This window comes from Leptonychotes weddellii, chromosome 3 (genome assembly GCF_054177405.1).
Source record: "Leptonychotes weddellii isolate Sample4059 chromosome 3, ASM5417740v2, whole genome shotgun sequence".
In the NCBI taxonomy this organism is placed as follows: Eukaryota; Metazoa; Chordata; class Mammalia; order Carnivora; family Phocidae; genus Leptonychotes; species Leptonychotes weddellii.
Genome location: NC_138371.1, coordinates 166307118 through 166329176, shown reverse-complemented (window position 1 = coordinate 166329176; position 22059 = coordinate 166307118). Strand labels below are relative to the sequence as shown.

General features: G+C 36.8%; 1 protein-coding gene and 1 long non-coding RNA gene across 4 annotated transcripts in view; one reads left to right on the top strand and one right to left on the bottom strand.

Annotated features, from left to right (window-relative positions):
- Positions 1 to 12186, top strand: part of LOC145720702 (uncharacterized) — a 47676-nt gene extending 35490 nt beyond the window's left edge. The window contains exon 3 of the long non-coding RNA XR_014143896.1: positions 12084 to 12186. This is a non-coding gene — a long non-coding RNA (uncharacterized LOC145720702). The remainder of the gene's footprint in view (positions 1 to 12083) is intronic.
- PCCA (propionyl-CoA carboxylase subunit alpha) overlaps positions 1 to 22059 on the bottom strand; it is a 369494-nt gene that overhangs the window by 124646 nt on the left and 222789 nt on the right. For all 3 annotated transcript variants that reach the window (XM_081815165.1, XM_081815167.1, XM_081815166.1), the window contains one exon: positions 12082 to 12184. In XM_081815165.1, coding sequence (XP_081671291.1) covers positions 12082 to 12184 — 103 coding nt within the window. The remainder of the gene's footprint in view (positions 1 to 12081; positions 12185 to 22059) is intronic.

The following is a 22059-nucleotide window of genomic DNA, read 5'->3' as shown; positions in this document are numbered from 1 at the left end:
AGATTATGCTAAGTGAAATAAGTCAAGCAGAGAAAGTCAATCATCACATGGTTTCATTTATTTGTGGAACATAAGGAATAGCATGGAGGACATTAGGAGAAGGAAGGGAAAAATGAGGGGTGGGGGGAATTGGAGGGAGAGATGAACCATGAGAGACTATGGACTCTGAGAAACAAACAGGGTTTTAGAGGGGAGGGGGGAGGGGGGATGGGTTAGCCGGGTGATGGGTATTAAGGAGGGCACGTAGTGCATGGAGCACTGGGTGTTATACGAAAACAATGGATCATGGAACACTATATCTAAAACTAATGATGTATTGTATGGTGACTAACATAACATAATAAACTAAAAAAGAATAAAAATAGCAATCTGAAAAAAATAAAAAAATAAATGACTATTCAGTAGTTCAGTGATAGGGCTTTATTCAATTATCCCATTTTGATGGGCATTCCAGTTGTCTCCAGGCCTCTGCTATTACAAACAATACCACCAAGAACATACTAGTACATCTCCTACATGGGAACATATCCTGTAGTATAAATTCATTTTGTCAAATTGCTCTCCCTGGAGGCTGTATCAATTTGTACACCCACCAATAAACATACATGGGGCTATTTCTCTGTAACCTCATACAATTAGAGAATTATCAAACTTTTCATCTTTGCCAAAATGCAGGAGGAAAATGGTTATGTCATAATTTTAACCTGAATTTCTCTGTGTATGTTAGCACATTTTCTCATACGTGTAGGAGCCATTTATATTTTCTTTGCTATAAGCCATCTGAGCATTTTTCACCTAGAAGGATGGTCTTTTTTATATTGATCTGTAAGTGGTTTTTCTTTTTTTTTTAAAGATTTTATTTATTTATTTGACAGAGAGAGACACAGAGAGAACAGGAACACAAGTAGGAGGAGTGGGAGAGGGAGAAGCAGGCTTCCAGTGGAACAGCGAGCACGATGTAGGACTTGATCCCAGGACCCTGGGATCATGACCTGAGCTGAAGGCAGACGCTTAATGACTGAGTCACCCAGGCGCCCCAATCTGTAAGAGTTCTTTATATACTAAGAACATTTCCCTTTCATCACCAAAAATGAGTGGCAAATTTCTCCTCTGGTTGGTTGGCTTCTCTATTGGCTTTACTTGTGGTTTTTATTTTTTGCAGAACTATTTAACATTTTTTAAGCATAAACTTATTTTCCTAGCAATTTTTTCTCAAATGAAAAAATAACTTTATCAAGAAAACAAATGTTTTTGCCAAAGTGAAAGAATTTCATGTTTACACAATATTATATTTTCTGGGGAAAAAAATTCATTAACAGAGAATATTTTCCCCAAATAGGATAATATTTTTGCTACTTTGTCTAACATACTTTTTAAAACCGGGGGGAAAAAAGTCTAAGTGAAAAAATTACCTATTAAAAAAAGTAGTTTACATGATCATAACACTGAGTCGCTGTTAAAAGAAAAAGATTTTTAGTTTTATTATTTCTAAATATTTCATTTACTTATTTGAGAGACAGAGAGCGAGAGAGCACAAGCAGGGCTTGGGAGGGGTAGAGGGAGAAGCAGACTCCCTGCTAAGCACTGAGCCCAACACGGGGCTCCATCCCAGGACCCCAGGATCATGATCTGAGCTGAAGGCAGATGCTTAACTGACTGAACCACCCAGGCGCCCCATTTTTAAGTTTTAAATATAAAATAATGCATAACTTCAAAAACTTACCTCAATTTTATGTCACTTATCATGTACTGTATGTCAATTTTCTAAATAGGAATGAAGTCCTTTATTACAAGCACCTAAGAGTACTATGGTATTCATTTTAAAATGCTACTTCCAAAATGTTCTTTGCATTTTCTGTCTGCCTACCGTGCACTTAAGTCATAGATAATTTTTTAATAAAAAGCCTACAGTAGGCATATATGTAAAAGCGAACTGACCTTGTTTGCTGTTGTCATTTTCATGTTCAAAAATATGACTCTACTCTAAAAATTGACCACAGATAAAGGCAAAAAGACAGATAGAATAATATTGTATTTTATTCTAGGAAGGGTATTTGAAAATTATTTCTTTAAAAGAACCATGATCTTACCATGTCCCTATAAAAATTCTAGTAACTACATGATTTGGCACTACTTTCTACTCTACAAATGGGATAAAAGAAACAGGGACTATGATATAAAATGCAAGCATAAATTCATATTGAAAACATAAAGACAATATTATTTTGTACACAAAATTATTTGTTGATAAATGCTAACTTCATTTAATTCTTAATCTTTATGAAAATATTCCATAAAAATACTTTACTAGTTGTACTTAAAACCACATTTTTAAAGTGCTCTCCAAATAACTCTGATGGGGGGCGCCCGGCTGGCTCAGTCCTTAGAGCATGTGACTCTTGATCTCGGGTTTTTAAGTTCAAGTTATTTAAGTTCAAGCCCCCATGTTAAGCATAGAGATTACTTAAAAATAAAATATTAAAAAAAATAACTGGTGGGCTCTTTTCTTTCTCCCCCCCCCACCGCTTTTTTTGGTAAAGAGTCTATTTATTCATTTGACAGAGAGAAAGAGAGGCAGGCAGAGGGAGAGGGAGAAGCAGAGTCCCAGATGAGGAGGGAGCCCAACGCAGGGCTCGATCCCAGGGCCCTGGGATCATGAACTGAGCCCAAGGCAGATACTTAACCGAATGAGCCACCCAGGCACCCCTGGTGGGATGTTTTCTTAGTCAAGAAGTCTAGAACAAAATACATGGTGGTAGAACAAATGGAAAAGGGTTAGCTATATTAGAGTAAGAAACTCTCAGACAATGTGTATGTAATTATTTCTTATTATGCATCCATACGTAATTATTATTTTTTATTCTTATGTTCATCACCATTTTCTCTGTTTGGAAAGAAAACTATAGGGTGGTAATTTCAATGATATGAATCCTACAAAACATTTCCCTCCCTCCACCACAGGCATCTAAAGATGAGACAATTTTACATCAACCAAACCAAACATTGTTAAGAAAACAAAATGAAAGCTCTTTTAGACGCAAAATCTTATTTATCTCAAATCCTGTATTGCTCTTGAATATTATTACTAACTTGGATAAAACTGTAAAACCACTGCTGAAACTCAACATTTTGAATTTTAACACCGATTCAAAAAACACATTAACAACTACAGGAGGTAATAAGATACTAAAAATGCTTCCTAATAGCTATTCCTAACCAAGTATTCCTGATGGGTGTACTTTTCAGCCCAGGGTACAGTGTATATATAATACTGGTGTACATTTTTGTGCTTTATTCGTGTTCCTGTCATACCTTCCATGATTCCTTAAACAGTCCGACTGCAGCCTTAACTTTTAGCATATCACAAAGAAAATTCCCTTTACCATGTGACAGAAGTGTTCTGGTTAGAAATAAATGCATTATTCCTTGTAATTTTCCATGACAGTGCTACTGTTTCTCAGAATTTTGTCTAGCAAAACTACTTTGTAAAATGAAATACACAGGGACGCCTGGGTGGCTCAGTCAGTTAAGCGTCTGCCTTCGGCTCAGGTCATGATCCCAGGGTCCTGGGATCGAGTCCCTCATCGGGCTCCCTGCTCCGCGGGGAGCCTGCTTCTCCCTCTGCCTCTGTCTCTCATGAATAAATAAATAAAATCTTTAAAAAAAAAAAAAATGAAATACACAGAGGTACTAGTGCGTGGGCCTTGGACTATAGTGACTTGGTTTTATCTTAGATTCTAAGCTCACAAGTTCTGTCGCTTTGGCTACTGAGCCTCCATCTGCACACCAGGCTAGTTACATCCACCCTTCAGTCTTCCGGCTACCTCATTTAGAGATAAAGTATGTACGGTGCTTACCACAGCACCTGGGACAGGGTCCATCTTCAATACTGTAGACCAAAGTAATCAGCTGCTTCATGAAAATACCTTGAAATAGGCTAAACTCAAAAACAACAATGCAACTAGAACAAGACAGGGAAACCCCTTCCTCACTCTGTTTGTGGAAAACAATTAATTAAAAAATTAAGGAAGCACACACTTCCATAATAAGAAATTAAAGTTATCTCTAGAAGATGTCTGATTTTTCAGTAAACTTAGCTTGCTACCATGTGCCTGTGCTTTGCCTTGCCTGTCTATTTATAGCACAATTTCCAAGGCAAGTCGTGACTTATATATAAATCACCTTCTAAGCTATTACTCATTAGTCTTCTCTGCCAAGGAGGACTTCTTCACCTTCGCCAAGATCCTTCCTTTCCCGCAGTCAGTTGAGTGCTCTTTCTTTTATCTTTCTCACGGATTTAACTGGTTGAAAGCACCTTTATTATAGCATTTATCACTGCATTTTAATTACTTCCAAGTCTCCCTTTACCATCATAAGTAGAGACTGTTTACATGGCTATCTAAAGGCAAGCTGCCTTTAATTCATCTTTTTTTCAATATAATATCATATTCATATTAGCAATTTTTCATTGCTTCCTTGGGATAGATTTCTAGAAGTGGAATCAGTAGACCAAAGAATATGAACATTTGATAATATCCATGTTATCGAATTATTTTGTTATCAAATTATTTTGTAGAAAGGGTATATATATTCCCATTTAATTCCCATTTTAATTCACCTTTGAGTTGCTCAGAGCTCAGCAACTATTATTGGAAAATTTATTATTTGAAATATTTAGAAGGTAAAACATATCCACCATAGTAATAAGTATATAATTAAATCTAAAAATACTTGTTTAAATATTCATGATTAAATACTTATGACAGAATTGAGTCAGGGGTGCCTGGGTGTCTCAGTTAAGCGTCCAACTCTTGATTTTGACTCAGGTCATGATCTCATGGCTGTGAGACAGAGCCCCCCCTAACCCCATGGGCTCTGCGCTGGATAAAGAGCCTGCTTAAAAGATTCTCTTTCTCCTTCTCCCTCTGCCCCTTCCCACCTCCTCCCACCCCCTGCTCTCAATCACTCTCAAAAATACAAAAAACAAAACCAAAACAGCATCAAGGCTCTGGATAACCTAGATGTTTAAACTTTTAAGGAAATGCCAAGCTGTTTTCCAAAGCAGCTGCACCATTTTACATTTCCACCACCAGTGTATGAGGGCTCCAATTTCTATGCATCTTCTAATACACTTGATATTATCTATTTTATTATAGCCATCCTAGTGGTGTGAGGTGCTCTTTCGATGTGATTTGGATTTGCATTTCCCTGATGAATTATGATGTTTAAGCATCTTTGTGTATGCTTATTGGCAACTGCATATATGCTTTTGAGAAATGACTATTTAGATACTTTGCCCATTATTATGTTGGGTTTTTTTATTATTAAGTTTTAAGTTTTATGTTTTGTTTTGGTTTTGAGAGAGAGCGTACGCGCAGAGTGGAGGGAGGCAAAGGGAGAAGAGAGAAAATCTTAAGCAGGTTCTGCACCTAGCACAGAGCCTGACGTGGGGCTCGATCTCATGACCCTGAGATCATGACCTGAGCCAAAATCAAGAGTCAGATGCTTAACCAACTGAGCCACCCAGGCACCCCAGGTTTTTTTTTTTTTTTTATGTATTTTATATACAATTGCTTTACTGAATATATGATTTGCAAATATGTTTTCTCATTCTGTGGTCTGTCTTTTCAATTTCTTGTTAGTATCCTTTGAAGCATAGTTTTTAATTTTGACAAAAACCAATTTATCTATTTTTTCTTTTGTTGCTTGTGCTTTGTCATATCTAAGAAACCACTGCCACATGCAAGGTCATGAATATGTACCCTTATGTTTTCTTCTAAGGGTTTTATTGTTTTATCTCTTACATTTAGATCTTTTGTCCCCTTTAGGTTAATTTTGGTATATTAACTCAATATAAGATAGGGATCAACTTTATTCTTTTACATCTAGATACCCACTTGTTCCAGCACCACTTGTTGACAAGATTATTCTTTCCTTCATTGAATTACTCTAGCACTTTTGTCAAAAATCACTTGAACACACATGCAGGGATTTAGTTCTGGATTCTCAATTCTTTATCTTTATGCAAGTACCAGACTGTCTTTATGAGACAATTTCGTTGTAGGTTTTGAAAAGGGAAACGGAGTTCTCCAACTATGTTCTTTTTTTAAAGATTGTTTTTGCTATTCTGGGTCCCTTAAGTTTCTATATAAATTTTAGTATCAGCTTGTCACTTTCTGGGAAAAGAAGGTTGGATTCTGGAAGGAATCACATTGCAGGAGTAGATCAATTTAGGAAATACTGACATCTTAACAATATTAAATCTTTCAATTCAGGAATATGAGATGCTTTCTATTTATATTTGGATTTCCATTCATTTCTATTTCAATAGTTTGTGGTTTTCACAGTATAAATTTGTACTACTTTTGTTCTTCATTCTTTTGATACTCTTGTTAATGGAACTGTTTTCATAATTTTATTTTTGGATTGTTCACTGCAAGTAAGTAGAAATGCAACTGATTTTTATATATTTATTTTGTATCTTGCACCCTTCCTAAACTTATTATTTGTAATAGTTCCTTAGTGGATTTCTTAGGATTTTCTACATACAACAATATGTCATCTACAACATAGATTTTTATAATTTTCACCAGTTATAGCTGCTTTGCTGCGCAAAACTGCTGTTTCAGAAGTGGATAAATTTTATCAATATGTAATTTACTTTAAATTGGAAGAATGAAAAGATTCTGATTGTAATTCAAAAATGAGCAAAATTTTATGGCTATCAAAAAGGAAAGTTTTGACCTTTCCATAAGAAGCAAAAAATAATAAAATCTCATTTATGAAAATGAACTGAAAAGAGGATTTTTTTTAATGAAAACAATTTTCATTTTCCTTGACCATGCTAAATGTTACTTTTGATCATTTATATTTTTCTTTTCAAGTATTAACAAAAATTACATTGCCATGCCAAAATTCATTAGTTTAAGAATTCTGCTTATTCTTAAGAAGTAGTTTACAGGATCTTTAGAAAAATTTCAATCAGTGGCTCACTGTTACAAAGGATATCTAAATCACTATCAAGGATCATATATAACTATTCTTTATTATTTCTGCTTATTAGTAGTTAACATAAATACCAGGCAAAAAAAAATTTAAGTGCACGTACAGTGCTCATTTTTCCATCTTTAGGAAGCCTGAATTCCTGAGCAAATTTTCTTCACATCAAGAGTACTCTAACATTTTTCTTCCAAGTGAATTGTTTTCAATGTGAATTTAGTCCATCAGCTTAAAGATAACAAATGCATTAATCTTTTCTTTTATCATGAACTATTTTGACCAGTTTCATATTACACAGAGTAAAAGAGAATGGAAAATATCTTGGGAATCCATTAGAGAATCATGAAATAAATATAAGTAAAACTCAGTTTGTTTTTGGTATTTTTATCATCTTAATATGCAAAATAATACTTCAACTTTGTATTGAGCAAATTTTATATTTAATTCTGCTATTCCTTCTGACCCTTATATTCAGTACCAAAGTCCTAAAACAAAATTTCACCCCATCTACTACTCCTTCACTTCACTTTTCCCTCTACCATGCTTCCTTCATTTCCCCAAAGTTTCATCCTTCCTGCTTTTAAATTTTATCAAAAATACTAATCTGTTTACGTATTTTTAAAATTTTTACATAACATAAAATTTACTAGCTTAACCATTTTAAAGTGTACAGTTTAGTGGTATTAAATACATGCATCATCACCACTGGCTACGCATCAATCACCACCGGCCATCTCCATCAACTTTCATCTTGCAAAACTGAAACTCTACGTCCTTTGACTAGTAACTCCCCGATCCCCACTCCTCCCAGCCTCTGGCAACCACCATTCCATGTTCTATGAATTTAACTACTCTGCGTACTGTGTGATTTGGAATCAGACAGTATCTGTCCTTTTGTGTCTGGCTTATTTCACTGAGTACAATGTCCTCAGGGTTCGTCCATGTTGCGGCACATGTCAGAATTTCTTTTTCAAGGCTGAATAATATTCCGTGAGACGTATACACCACATTTTGTTTATCCACTTATCCATCAATGGACATTTGGGCTGCTTCCACTTCTTAGCTATTTGGAACAATGCTGCTGAACAATGGGTGTGCAAATGTCTCTTCAAGACCCTGATTCCGATTCTTTGGGGATAAATACCCAGCAGTGGCATGGCTGGGTCATATGGGAATTCTACTTCTAATTTGTGAGCAACCACCAAACTGTTTTCCCAGCAACGCCACCATTTAACACTCCAACCTGCATGGGGACTCCAATGTCTCCACAGCCTCACCAACTCTTACTATATTTTGTGTTGTTTTTTTATCATAGCCATCTTAAGAACTGTGAGTTGGTGTCCAATCGTGGTTATGATTTGCATTTCCCTAATGATTAGCGATGCTGAGCGTATGTCCATGTGCTTACTGGCCATCTCTATATCTTCTTTGGAGAAATGTTTATTAAAGTTCTTTGCCCATTTTAAAATCAGGTTGGTTTTTTGGTTTTATTGCTGTTGAGTTACTGGAGTTCTTTATATATTCTGAATAATAACTCCTTGTCACATACATGCAAATATTTTCTCCCAATCTGTGGAATGCCTTTTCACTCTGTTGGCTGTGGACCTTTGATGCACCAGTTCTGTTTTGTTGTGTGTTTTTTTTAAGATTATTTATTTATTTATTTGAGAGAGAGCACAAGCAGGGGGAGCAGCAGACAGAGAGGGAGAAGCAGACTCCCCGCTGAGCGGGGAGCCTGATGCAGGACTCAATCCCAGAACCCTGGGATCATGACCTGAGCCGAAGGCAGAAGCTTAACTGGCTGAGCCACCCAGGCACCCCAATGCACCAGTTTTAAATTCCGATACAGTCTAATTTATGTTTTCTTTTGTTGCCTGGGCTTTTAACATCATGCCCAAGAAACGATCATCAAATTCAATGTCATGAGACTTTTCCCAGGTTTTCTTCTTACATTTAGGTCTTTGATACATTTTGAGTTAATCTTGTATATGGTGTAAGGCAAGAATCCAACCTTTTTCTTTTGCATGTGGATATACAATGTTCCCACTACTATTTATTGAAAAGACTCTCCTCTCCCCCATTGAATTGTCTTGGCATTCCTATCAAAAATCATTTGACCACATATCCAAGGGTCCATTTCTGGGCTCTCAATTCTGTTCCATTGATCTATGCGTCTGTCTTATGCCAGGACCACACCATTGTGACTACTACAGTTTCGTAATAAGTTTTAAAATCAAGAAGTGTAAGCCTTCCAACTCTGTTCTTCTTTTTCAAAACTGTTTTGGCTATTTGGGGTCGCTCCCTTAAGATTCCATATGAACTTTAGGATGGATTTCTCTATCTCTGCAAAAATTCGGTTGGGATTTTGGTAGGGATTGTATTGAATCTGTGCATTGCTTTGGGTAATACTGACATCATAACGACATTAAGTTCTCCAACCTATGAACACAAGAGAACTTTCCATATGTTTGTCTCTTCTTCAATTTCTTTCAGCAACATTGTGTAGTATCTCATGTACAAGTCTTTCTCCTCTATCGTTAAGTTTATTCCTAAGTGTCTTATTTTTTTTGATGCTGTTGTAAAATGGAATTGTTTTTGTGTTGTGTATTTCAAAATTTTACATAAATTGTATCATTAAGTACTTACTATATTTTCACAACTTTCTTTTTTACTATTATAGTACACACATGCGTACTGCAAGTGTAACAATATGTACCAGGAGGACACTTAGCATCTGCAGGCTAGTCACCTCTGGAGAGGAAAAGGGTGGAATGGGATGGAATAAAGAAGGGATTTAGCTGTAACTATGAATTTTTTTTCTTTTTTAATAAGAGACCTGTATAGAACATTTGTACATTTGCTGTACTTTCCTCATTTGAAATATCTTATAATTTAAATTTTTGTAATTAAAATAACTCTGAAAATGTGGGGTATCTGAAGCATTAGTATAGTCCTATAACTTTGCCGGTACTACTTCTGGGATCATTAACCTAGACAGTCATCTCTAGGACAATTAGTTTTTTCTTGATGTGGCAGTGGGTGAAAACCAATAGTCACAGCTCTTCCCCTGAGACCCTAAAAGCAGAGGCTTCACACTATTAAAAACTTCATACCAATGAGCGTTTACTTAGTCTACACTATTCACCTTGCTCTGAAAAAGACTGATGTCAAATGAAGCTCAGTCCAAATATGCTCAGAAAAAAAGTACACACTATCAGGAGTACTTGCTTTTCATTGGGTCTGATACTTCTGATAGCAGCAAAGCCAATAAATGGGGGTAGTAGTTATTGATACTATATATCAAGGTGGATATTTTTCAGGGAAATTTTTAATGGAATAATTTTGATGTGTTTTTTTAAACAGCCCTACTTTTCTCATGAGCTAAAAAGTAAAGCAAGAGGTAATTCTACAGGAAAAAGTCAAAGGCACCACTTGAGCTGATGGTCTTTAGTTTTTCAACATGGAATCTCAAACAAGCACAAAGAAGTAACAGCTCTCAGAAGTAATCTGAGCAGTTTTCTTATTAAGGCAAGGCACTGCTTAGAAAAACACTGTATTGGAGGATCAGATGAACAGTAACACTTCAGGGTGACTCAGTATAGAACTGAAAATTATGCTAAGTCTACATTTTTGTAAAGTTAACCTTCCCCAAGGAAAATGCGATACTATAATATTTATACTCTTCACTTCAATACATATAATTTGCTATTCAACCTGATGTACACTTAAGTTTCCATTTATAAAGCTACTTTTTTAAATGATCATATGGAAAGGAGGAATGTAAAGAATCACATAAGTCAATCACAAAACACACCATAAGACATTTGTTTAACTACACCATAGTTCTCATTTTAAGAGAGTTGACTGAAATACCTTTTAGGAACAAATGCTTTAGCAATTTTGGCATATAGAATGAATCACAAAATTTAAAGACAACCAATGAGACTACCCTTAATTCATGAATTAAGCTCATTTACTTGTGACTGACTACCACATAAGAATGTCAGCTTCTCCAGTGTAACATCCTAGCACTTAACTAGCACACAGTAGGTACGTAATAAGGATATGTTGCAGAAATGAATACTCCTTAACTCTTGACCTGTGGTATTTTCTATCAGGAAACTGCCACCAGAGGGTGCCTGGCTGGCTCAAGTTGGTAGAGCACAGGAGTCTGCACCTGGGGGTGGGGAATTGGAGCCCCACACTGGGGGTAGAGTTTGTGTAAAAACAAACAAACGAAACTACCACCATATACCTCGGGCTCACCATGTTTTATTTCAGTGAAATTATATTATTTTAATTTTCATACCCTGTTCAAATCTTTTGTTTTTTCCACACAACAAAATGACATTTCATTACAACTTAGCCACAAGAAGAGATATGTAGATTAATAAAATATTCATTGTACTAACTACATAGCAGTTTCTGTGGGTTCATGCTAAAAGCAAAAAAGGACGCAAGCTAACCCTTCATGGTATTTTTTCTGGCAATCTCAAATCATAGTATTTAAACATATCATTCATACCACAGTATAAACACTAAATCTTAATGTAACATTGTTCAGGATAGACCGGAATTAAACTAAAGCAGTTCTATCATGGATACTATCCAAGGGGTTTAAGTTTTAAGTTCCTTTGAAACAAAAGGAATGTCACCACAAGGTAAATTTAGCCTCAAGGATGTCTCACACAACATGAAGTCTCAAGAAAATGTTATATAGGCTTCAGATTACTTGTTTTAAAAGAATGATTGCCTACCACAGCTATCATATGTTTGGAATTATACTTAAAGATGCTCTTCTCTGTGACAAAAACAAAAGTATTACTTCTCAATAACAAAAGGAAAATGAATCAGGTGTCAGGAAGTGGGTTTAGAATGTGCCTAAATCTCAGGATGTATTTCCTAATTAACGTGAGATAATAAAAATTGCCATTTACATTCAGCTTCCTAAAGAAGATGAAACAAATACATAGCTATGCTACAGATTCAAAAGATGACAGTCGCTGAATAGGTTAAAAATTGCTTTAAATATTCACAGATAATTTCAAGATTGCCAAAAAATAATAAAGAAATAAAACTCACAGAGAATGTTGGCCCACTGTTTGATGCTATGACAGTATGAACTTCATCATGCAATTTTATTGACAGCTCCCAGTTAGCCACTTGTGGTTTAATAATAGGCACTCTGAAGTAGAAAAAAAGAAAAAGAGTTAATAATTTTATAGTATTCTCCTAGTAAGCTGATTTTCCTTTGACATTAAGTGTGCAGGGTAAAACTGCCAGAGACTGTGCTTCAGAACGTTATTTTAAAAGGTTCTAGCCTTGGAAAAAAGCTTTCAGATTTAAACTAGAGCAAGTGAAAACAAACAAAAAACACACATTCATTCCGAGGACAACAGCGATCATTCTGGGATAACGGTGGTACCTCCATCTACTCAAAGTACCATCATCTCTTCTACGAATTAGAGTTGCTTAATTGTGACAGTCTTTCAAAGATCAACTTTATACGATATTAATTTCTTTCCAATATTTGGTTACTGTTTCAGACAGTTTTAAAAATTTACAATGTTAGTCTCTTATTCTTCTGGGTTTACTGAGTTATACTCGGTATCCAAAAAAACGGCAGATAATTAACATACAATTTAGTGAGTTTGGACATAGTTATTCACTTGTGTTTCCATCACCATAATTAAAGTAATAAACATATCCATCACCTCCAAAGGTTTCCCTGTATTCTTTCATTTTGTTTTGGTTTTTTGTTTGTTTGGGTAAGAATACAACATCAGTGATGCTAGTCTTAACACACAGGTCTTTTCTTGCCAATGATCCACATTACATGGTCCAGAAAAACTGGGTCAAACAGCCAGAGACAAAAACATTTTTAGAATATAAATATTTCTCACTTTTTAAAGTAACAAAATTTTAACAATTTCTGAATTAACCTAATTTCAATATTGAGTGTTTTCATTATTTATAGTTGTAAAGTAGTATTTACAAAGCACTAAACAGGTAGTATCCAGACTCTGTCTTAAGTCACAGCTCTGAAAAAATGTTGCAGGTTATGCTTTAACATAAACCCCCTCCCCCAAACTTCAAAAGGATTCTCTGTGCATTCTACTAAAAAAATTCAGTCATACAAACTATGATTATAATCAAATCATCCTTAGACACAATGTCTAATGGAGGATGATGGATAATTTAGGCGAACATTTGTATTCAGCCCACTGTTCATTTTCTGAAGATGAAGAAATGTTTTAAATACTACAGAAGTGAAAATTAAAGAAAAGTTTAAAAATGCATCAACCAATCAATATTAATGCACAAGGCAGAGACATGGAGGATTCTCTTCTGGCAATTTAAAGAGGACGCTTTCAGAGGACAGAGCTTCACACAGGAGGGCTTCAAAGGACAACAGGGAGGCGTACAGGAGGCAGAGGAGAGGAGAGAGGAAAGGCGGCGCCGGGCAGAGTGGGTGTCAGCCCCACCTCTACTTTGGCACTCTCTGCCACGGGGCATCTCTTTGTCTGAGTTGTTTCCCCCACTGTCCTGTGAGCTCCTAAAAGACCAAGATCGTGCCTTATTTTTGTATCCCCAGGTCCCAGTGCAGGTTGGGAAGAAAGGGCTGAGGGGGGGCAGTAGGAAGGAATTTGTGCCAAGCACTGCTAAGGGGACACTGTGTTACCCAAGGGACAGAGTGTGCTCCCAAAGGAGCATGGACCCCAAGCTCCTGGCTTACTACCTGGATGTTCTTGGACTATACAGACGACCTCACTAGCCTTCACTCTGTTTACCTTCAAACAGGGTTAACACCTGACCTTTTCAGGGGTATTGTGATAACAGAAATAACCTGACAGCTAATATTACTGGCCACACTGCTTTCTTTCTTAAATCTTTGTTATCAAAATAATTATGTAACTCTCCTGCTCCAGATTGTTCCATGGTTTTCTACTTCACATCAGGTTAAATCTTAACTAACCTACCTACCATTCAAGTTTCCTATAAATAAGGCCCCACTCTTTGTATTTCCAGTTTTATTTGATTATTCTCAGACTTGTATATCCAGTTGTGCCAAACCCTTAAAGTACTTCACAAATCAAACCAAACTAAAACAAGCAGAACTAAGCACAGTGGTCACAAACTCAGGCTCTGGTGACTCGCAGAAGTGGATAAAAAACCCAGTCCTGCCATTAATTAGTTCTGACCTTGAGTCAACTGTTAGGTCTCAGTCTCCTTATGCATCAAACCAGACATATGACAGCATCTGCATCACAGCGATGTGCTGAGGATTAAACAGTGCATATAAATGGTAACTTTTATTACTTTGATTAGTCCCAACCCTAGACCTACACTCATTAACCCCTCCCCTCCATAACTGAAACCCTTTCATGGATTCCTTCTGCTCCGCAAACTAACAGATTTTTCAAGAAGATCATCTCTCTCATAAATGTTCTCTAATTATAGGCACTGATCATAGTACAAACCTCCATCATCTCCCTTCTGCTTAACCTATATTATATGCTTAGTATTTTTCACAACTCAGTAGCCTGGAGGAGGTAACTCTTTCCAGTAAACCTGGTGACGCTTTTTAGTTATGCAACAAGCCTGTTTCCAGAGGAGCTGGGAAGTTAATCCTGACATCCTGTTAGAACCCAGACTGCATTTTCCCACAGAAAGCAATCCTACAGATGGTGGCAAGATAGAGTTGCCACCCTTCAGAACCTACTATTTATTTTTCCATTGTTTTATTTTGATCCACATCTGTTTCATATATGTTATAACCTACCCCAAGAGGGACCTTGTGCAAAGAGCAAAGGCTCTCTTGAGTTGAAATTCTGAGGTTTCATCTCAGCCCATTCTCTTACTACAATGTAGCAGGGACTCCTTTAGTCCTTCGGAACCGTAATTTCTACACCTGTGAAACAGAGCTAGCACAGCGCTGGGCGGAGGTGGGGTGGGGGGGTGGGTAACGGGAAATCTGTCGCTCCTTCAGAGCACACAGCTTCTGGAGTGGCTGTTTTCAAACAATACCTTTTTAGGTAACGTGTTACGAGGATGTGGGAAAGAGGCTTCCCTGTGGAAGCAAGCCCATGAGATATGAGAAAAAATGGTCAATCTCCTTATGAGTTCACTCTTCTACAGACACTTGGTAAGATCCCTTCTGACTTTACCTAAGTTTGAAAGTCATTTTGTTTTGTTTTAAAATAAAATTGGACGGGTTTGGGTACATATGCCCAGTATAAAGATCCATAAGCTCTGCGGCAGAAATAAACTCTAAGTAAAGCTAGTAACACACACCAGCCTGAAAGTCCATGTGCTCTATTTTCTGCAAAACCACTGCAACTAGAGTAATGATAATTACTCTGAAACACTGATATGAATCCCACCAGCACAAACATGCTTATGATGGTACCAGTTACATTTTACAGTGATATTTTATTTTATTATTATTTTTTTAAAGATTTTATTTATTTGACAGAGAGAGACACAGCGAGAGAGGGAACACAAGCAGGGGGAGTGGGAGAGGGAGAAGCAGGCTTCCCGCCGAGCAGGGAGCCCGATGCGGGGCTCGATCCCAGGACCCTGGGACCATGACCTGAGCCGAAGGCAGACACTGAACGACTGAGCCACCCAGGCGCCCCTTACAGTGATATTTTAAATTTTAGAAAAGAGTTACATTTATCCATTAAATCAAAAATAGTCTCAAAGATTTTTATAAACAACTCTCTGGAAAGGGAGAGAAGAGGTCCTGGAGTTTCACACAACTCACTAGAGTAACCGTACACAGAAAACAGCTTCTTTACTGAACTACATGCCAAAAGAGGTTGCCCTCTGATCACAAACTTCATCTGTGCAGCTTATTAGTTACTTGAAAAGCTGATATCATTTAAGACTTCAAAAAACAAACCAACCCCTCAAAATCCAGGAAAAGGGAATTCACATAAACAGCTACTCACAAAGCAAGTCAAATAACAGCCCTTACCCAGACCTGTCCACTTTGATTATCATCAGCCAACCAGAATGAGTATGTTCAATAAAACTACATTTTTCTCTATTTTATAGTAAAAACGGTCAGCCGATTACCACAAATGTTACTTACTGCTAATACATTTAACTTACTAGAATATTTTACTCAAAGAAGTGTAAATAATACTAACCCAAACACATTGCTATTACATGTCATGTTTTAAGGCAGATTTTATGTAAACATCACTCACAGCATCTTTAGTTATCAAGGATCATAAGCATCTCAAAACCATATTATGAAACACTCAGAAAAGCTGGTTTTCAATTGTGCCATTACCTATTTAAGAGTGAAATACTGAGTTAAAACAATGTTAGTGGTCAAAGAATCATTAAGCAATCCTTGATCATAACTTTCACAGTGGGTGGTCTGTAAAATGATCAAGAATAATATGCTGCATTCCATATAGCCACAGAGGTCAGCTTCTGCATACAAATCTTTGCAGGAAGAAAAAGGCCTTCAGAAAAGTGGGCCATTCATCTGAACCAAGTTCAGAGAATTTCCAGCACGGTGAAAAGATATGTTATGCAAGCACATAGATGTATTCAGTGGGGGTAGATGGAACCAGCTACATGGCGACTACAAAGGAGCCCTCCCATGGTTCATGAATAAGTCGAGGAAATGATCAGAAAAAAAAAAAGAGAGAGATGTTTAGACAGATGGCCCACTTAAAATGCCTGAGACAGGGCATAGCAATTTTAATGAAACTTTAGATCTAGTATATGAATTGTTTCTTATTTCCTCCAGGAAAAAAAAAATCTAAAGACAAAAATGCAGCAATTTGCTGAAAAACTCACTTTTAGCAAGTTGGGATGGAAGAAGAATTTACAAATACAAGTTTTATTAGTTCAATAAATTCATACAAAATTCTTCACAGAGCCATCAGCTATCAAAATGAATATAAAAAGCATGGAATGAACAGATTAAAGGAATTTTAAACAGAAGTCTACTGCCAAAGCAAACAAAAATCTAAGCCTTATTATGTGAGAACTTACAACACTCCAACATTAAAGTTCATCACTGCAGAAGAAAGATAAAAGCAGCATTTTCAGAGAATCTCTTCAAAGCTAGAAATTGTCATAGTAGAGGAATAGAATCCTGCCTATATGCAGTTTAAAATGTGTACATTCAAATAGAGGAGGCTGTGTAAAGAGTGTGTATCACAAAATACTGCCTAGAAAGGGTTGTGGAACACCCCCAAGTTTGATTCATTAGCATTACAAATAATAACACAAATGACACCTGAATCAGGAAACAAATACTAATGTTACTTATAATCTTATGGATTTTAATATTATGCAAACGCTGTTTCTTCTGCCACCAATAAAGACCTCAGGTTCTCAATTTAAACACGGGACATGACTAGTCAGGAAAGGTGATGGAGGTTAGCCACCACCCCTGCAAGCCCTGGGGTTGCAATGACCACCAACCCCAAACACCATGTGACCTTCCAAGTTACTCATCCTCCTTGTGTCTCTTTCCTGATCTGTGAGGCCAAGATAGTAAGAACACTTTATCCACATGTTCATTAAAGAAGATAAAAGGTATAACACGCTCAGATTAGTGCATGGCACAGAATGCTAAGAGTTATTACCATCACTCATTATCATAATTTGGTACAATATCTGAAATCCTCCATTATTTCAACCTGTTATTTTTTAAAAATATATTAATATACAATGAAATTCAAAATTTTAAGTTCCATCATTATCCTTCCAGGAAATCTGCCCCTTTCCCCCAGTAGTTCAACTGTAGATTAGACTAAAGCTTCACACAAACAGACACCAAAAAGAGGCGCTCTTATGTGTGGCTTTTCTTTGCCCAAAGGAATGTTTCTGAGGTTGATGCATGGTGAACAGTTCATTCTTTTTTTTATTGCCGAGTAGTACTCTATTGTACAAGCATACCAAAATTAGTTCATCCTTCTGCTGATGCACATTTGGGTTGTTTCCAGTTTGGGGATCTTAGGAACAAAGCTGCTATAAACATTCTTTGTATGAGCCTTTTTTGAAGACAGATGTTTTGATTTCTTATGGGTAAAAACTCTAGGAGTGGAAATATGAGGGTAAACATATGTTTAATTTTATAAAAACTGCCACCCTGTTTTACAAGGTATTAAAACATATCTGTACAGCCCCCAGCAACAGAGCTTGCTCTATAACCTTGCCACCATTTCGTGTTGGGTTTCTACTTCTAGCCAGGCTAGTGGCTGAGAATAGATCTCATTACAGTTTAATGTGCATTTCCCTTATGACAAATAACGTTGGGCACCTCAATATTAGTCTTATTGGTCACCTGTATTCAAAGATTTGCCCATTTTTTATTAAGATACTGGTGTTCCTGATTTGTGGGAGTTCTTTATTTTTTTAGAAAGCCTCTGTCAGATTTATGTGTTGTACTTTCTCCCCCTCTATGGCTTACAAATATTCTCTAAAATGTCTTACCTTCAGCAGTTGCCTGTTTTTTTTTTTTAATTAATGGACTTAATTTTTTTAGAGCAGTTTTAGGTTTTCAGGACAATTGTGCAGGAAGTAGAGCTCCTATATATACCCTCCCTCACCCCACCCTGATACAGCGTCCCTATTATTAACATTCTGCATTGCTGTGGTACATTTGTTAAAATTGATGAGCCAATGTTGATCCATTTTGATAATTTGATAATACTTTAACTGAGGTCCACAGTTTACATTAGGATTCATTCTCTGGGCTATGCATTCTACATGTCTGAACAAATGTATAATGACATGTCTCCACCATTAAGATCTCATATAGAATAGTTTCACCTTAAAAATTCCCTGTGCTCGGGGGTGCCTGGGTGGCTCAGTTGGTTAAGCGACTGCCTTCAGCTCAGGTCATGATCCTGGAGTCCCGGGATCGAGTCCCGCATCGGGCTCCCTGCTCGGCAGGGAGCCTGCTTCTCCGTCTGACCCTCCCCCTTCTCATGTGCTCTCTCTCTCAAATAAATTAAATAAATAAATAAAAAATTCCCTGTGCTCTACCTATGTAACCCTTCCTTCATCCCCCCGGATCACTGGTAGCCACTGATCTTTACTGTCTCCAACATTTTGCTTTTTCCAGAATGTTGGAGAGCCAGAATGTAAGCTTTTCAGATTGGCTGCTCTCACTTATCATTATGCATTTAAGGTTTCTCCATGTCTTTGTGTGGCTTGATGGCTAATACCTTTCATTGCTGAATAAAAGTCCAATGCCTGGATGTACCACAGTTTACTTATCCATTCACCTAATTAAAGGAGACATTTTGGTTACTTCTTAGTTTTGGCAATGATGAGTGAAGCTGCTATAAACATTCACGTGCAGTTTTTAGTGCAGAAACATTTTCAATTCATTTAGATAAATACCAAGGAGTACAACTACCGGATCATATGGTAAAAGGATATTTAGTTTTGTAAAAAACTGCTAAACTTTATTCCAAAATGGCTGTACCATCTGCAGTCCCATTAGCAATGAATGAGAGCTCCCGTTGTTCCACAATCTCACAAGCATTTGGTATCATCAGTGTTTAGGATTTCAGTCTTTGTAACAAACATATATCTCTGCTGTTTAATGGAAATTTTTAATAGTAATAAAAACATATGAATTTTCCCTTTTATGTTGAGTGCTTTTATGTACTTGCTAAGAAGTGTTTGGACTATAGCAAGGCCCAGAAGAAATATTCACATTTTCCTTTAGAGGTTTTATATGTAGAGCTGTGATTCATCTTTTTCTTGGGTGATGGGAAAGAGGAAGAGGTAAGGTTCATCTAGTTGTTTCAAGAAAATCTGTAGACCAAGTTCTGTAGCTCTGTCCATCAGTAAGACAGTATTAGCTATTCTAGATCCCTTTGCATTTTCATACAAATTTCAAAACCAACAGGCAATTTCTTCTCCATCCTCCCCAAAGCAACCCCAATGGGATTACGTTTGGGCTTGCACTGAATCTCTTCATTCATGGAAGGAGAGCTGACACCTTAGCAGTATTTTATCCAATCCACGAAAATAATAGCTCTCATCTATTTTACATTTTGAATTTTTCTTGGCAAAGTGTGGTAGTCTTGAGTCTCTTTTGTTGTAATTATACCTATTTTTGTTTTAATTTTATTAGTTGTATCATAGATTCCTTAGAGTTTTCTTAAGTAACCTATTAAGTTGTCTGGGAAACTTACGCTTCATTATTTTTCCAAGCCTTAGTACTCTGGCAAGTGACGGTCTAGAATTTAATTTGTTAAAGTATTTCAGGCTCTATTAAATAAAACTGTTAATAGTCATTCATTTTTGCTAGTTTATCGGAACACAATTTATATTTGATTGACTTTTTACCCTGCAACTCTGCTAAATTTATTCCAGTAATTGTTTCATAGATTCCTTACAGGTTTCTATGAAAATACAACTCCTCTGTGAAGAGGAACAACTTTACTTCTCCGTTTCTCATCTCCAGCACTTTTTTATTTCCTATCGTACTGGCCAGGATCGCTAGCATAATGTTGAATAAAAGTGACAAATACAACTCTGCCCCGTTTCCAATCTAAAGGAGATAACACAATATTTTTCAGATATTTTTCCCCATTTTCTGTCTTCTCTTTCTTCTGTATCTCCAAATACATATAAGTTAGACTTCCTAATCCTATCAACTTAGGTCACTGAGACTTGCAAAATAAGTACCTTCTCTTCAGACTGTATAGTCTCTATTCTTCTAAGTTTACCAACTCTTCCTCTGCCAGCACCAGTATGTGTTTCAGCCTCGCCTGTAAGTTTTCCATTGCAGAGATAGTACCATTTTAGATCTAGAATTTCTAGTTGATAATTTGTTAGTTTCCAGATCAATGCTTACATGCCCTATCAACTCCCTCATTTTGATCTTTAATATCTGACAATAATTTTAATAACTGTGTTAAAAGTCCTATCCCATGATCACATCTTAGTAGTCTCATAGTTGGTTTCTACTGACTGCTTTTTCACTTGACCATGGGTCAATTTTAATTCTTGAACTGTAGTTCAAGTGAATTGTTTTTTGTATCGCGGATTGTGGAAATGTTATAGAGACTGTATTTTTCTGTTATCTTCCCCTAAAAAGTACCGATTTTCACTACAGTAGGCAGTTAAATTACTGGCTGATCACTCTGAAGTCGTGGAGACTCACCTTTGTGCTATTTGGTTTTGTTCTTAGGGAATTAAAAGTCCAAATCCAGAAGTCATTGAAAGTCCTTATTCCAGAAACATAGTGTTTCTCCTAAGACATGGTCCCTCTGGGGTTTTCATGGAAAACTCAAGGCATTTACAAGCCCCTCAAATTTGGTGAGGATCAAACTCCAAAATTACCATCTCCTTGGCAGGCAGCAACTGAAATTTCAGTTCAGTTCATTCATCATTCCAGCAGGATTCAATGCTGGAATTCCTGAAGTCTTTATGCATGCACATTTCAGGAGTCAACCATCTATTTGAGGGAAGCTAAATTCAGATATGGAAATCCTCACTCTGTTGCTCTCTTCTTGCCATGACATCCCTGTTCAATTTTCAGCAGTTCTTACAATTCTAAGCATCATTCTCCAAGACCTCAAGTCAGTAAGATTGTGGTTAACTCCTGAACTCCAGCCATGCTCAGATACATGCGTGCAATGGTGACCACCTTCAGGGGAAGCGCCATATACGTGTGGAGTTCAACCAGTGTGGCTTCCTTCTACAAATGCTCAAAGTCCATTTGAATTCTGACTGGTTTCAGTTGTTATCCAGAGCCTTCAAATGGTTGTAGATCTTCTCCAGAGCTTATAATTGTTTTCTGGAGGAGGGTTAGTAGGAAATAAGTAAGCTATACCACAACAGAAACTAGAAATTCTCCATGCTCCATTTCCTTACACCACACACAAAAATAGACTCAAAATGGATGAAAGAGCTAAATGTGATACAGGAATCCATCAAAATCCTAGAGAACACAGGCAGCAACCTCTTCGACCTCAGCCGCAGCAACTTCTTCCTAGAAACATCGCCAAAGGCAAGGGAAGCAAGGGCAAAAATGAACTATTGGGACTTCACCAAGATAAAAAG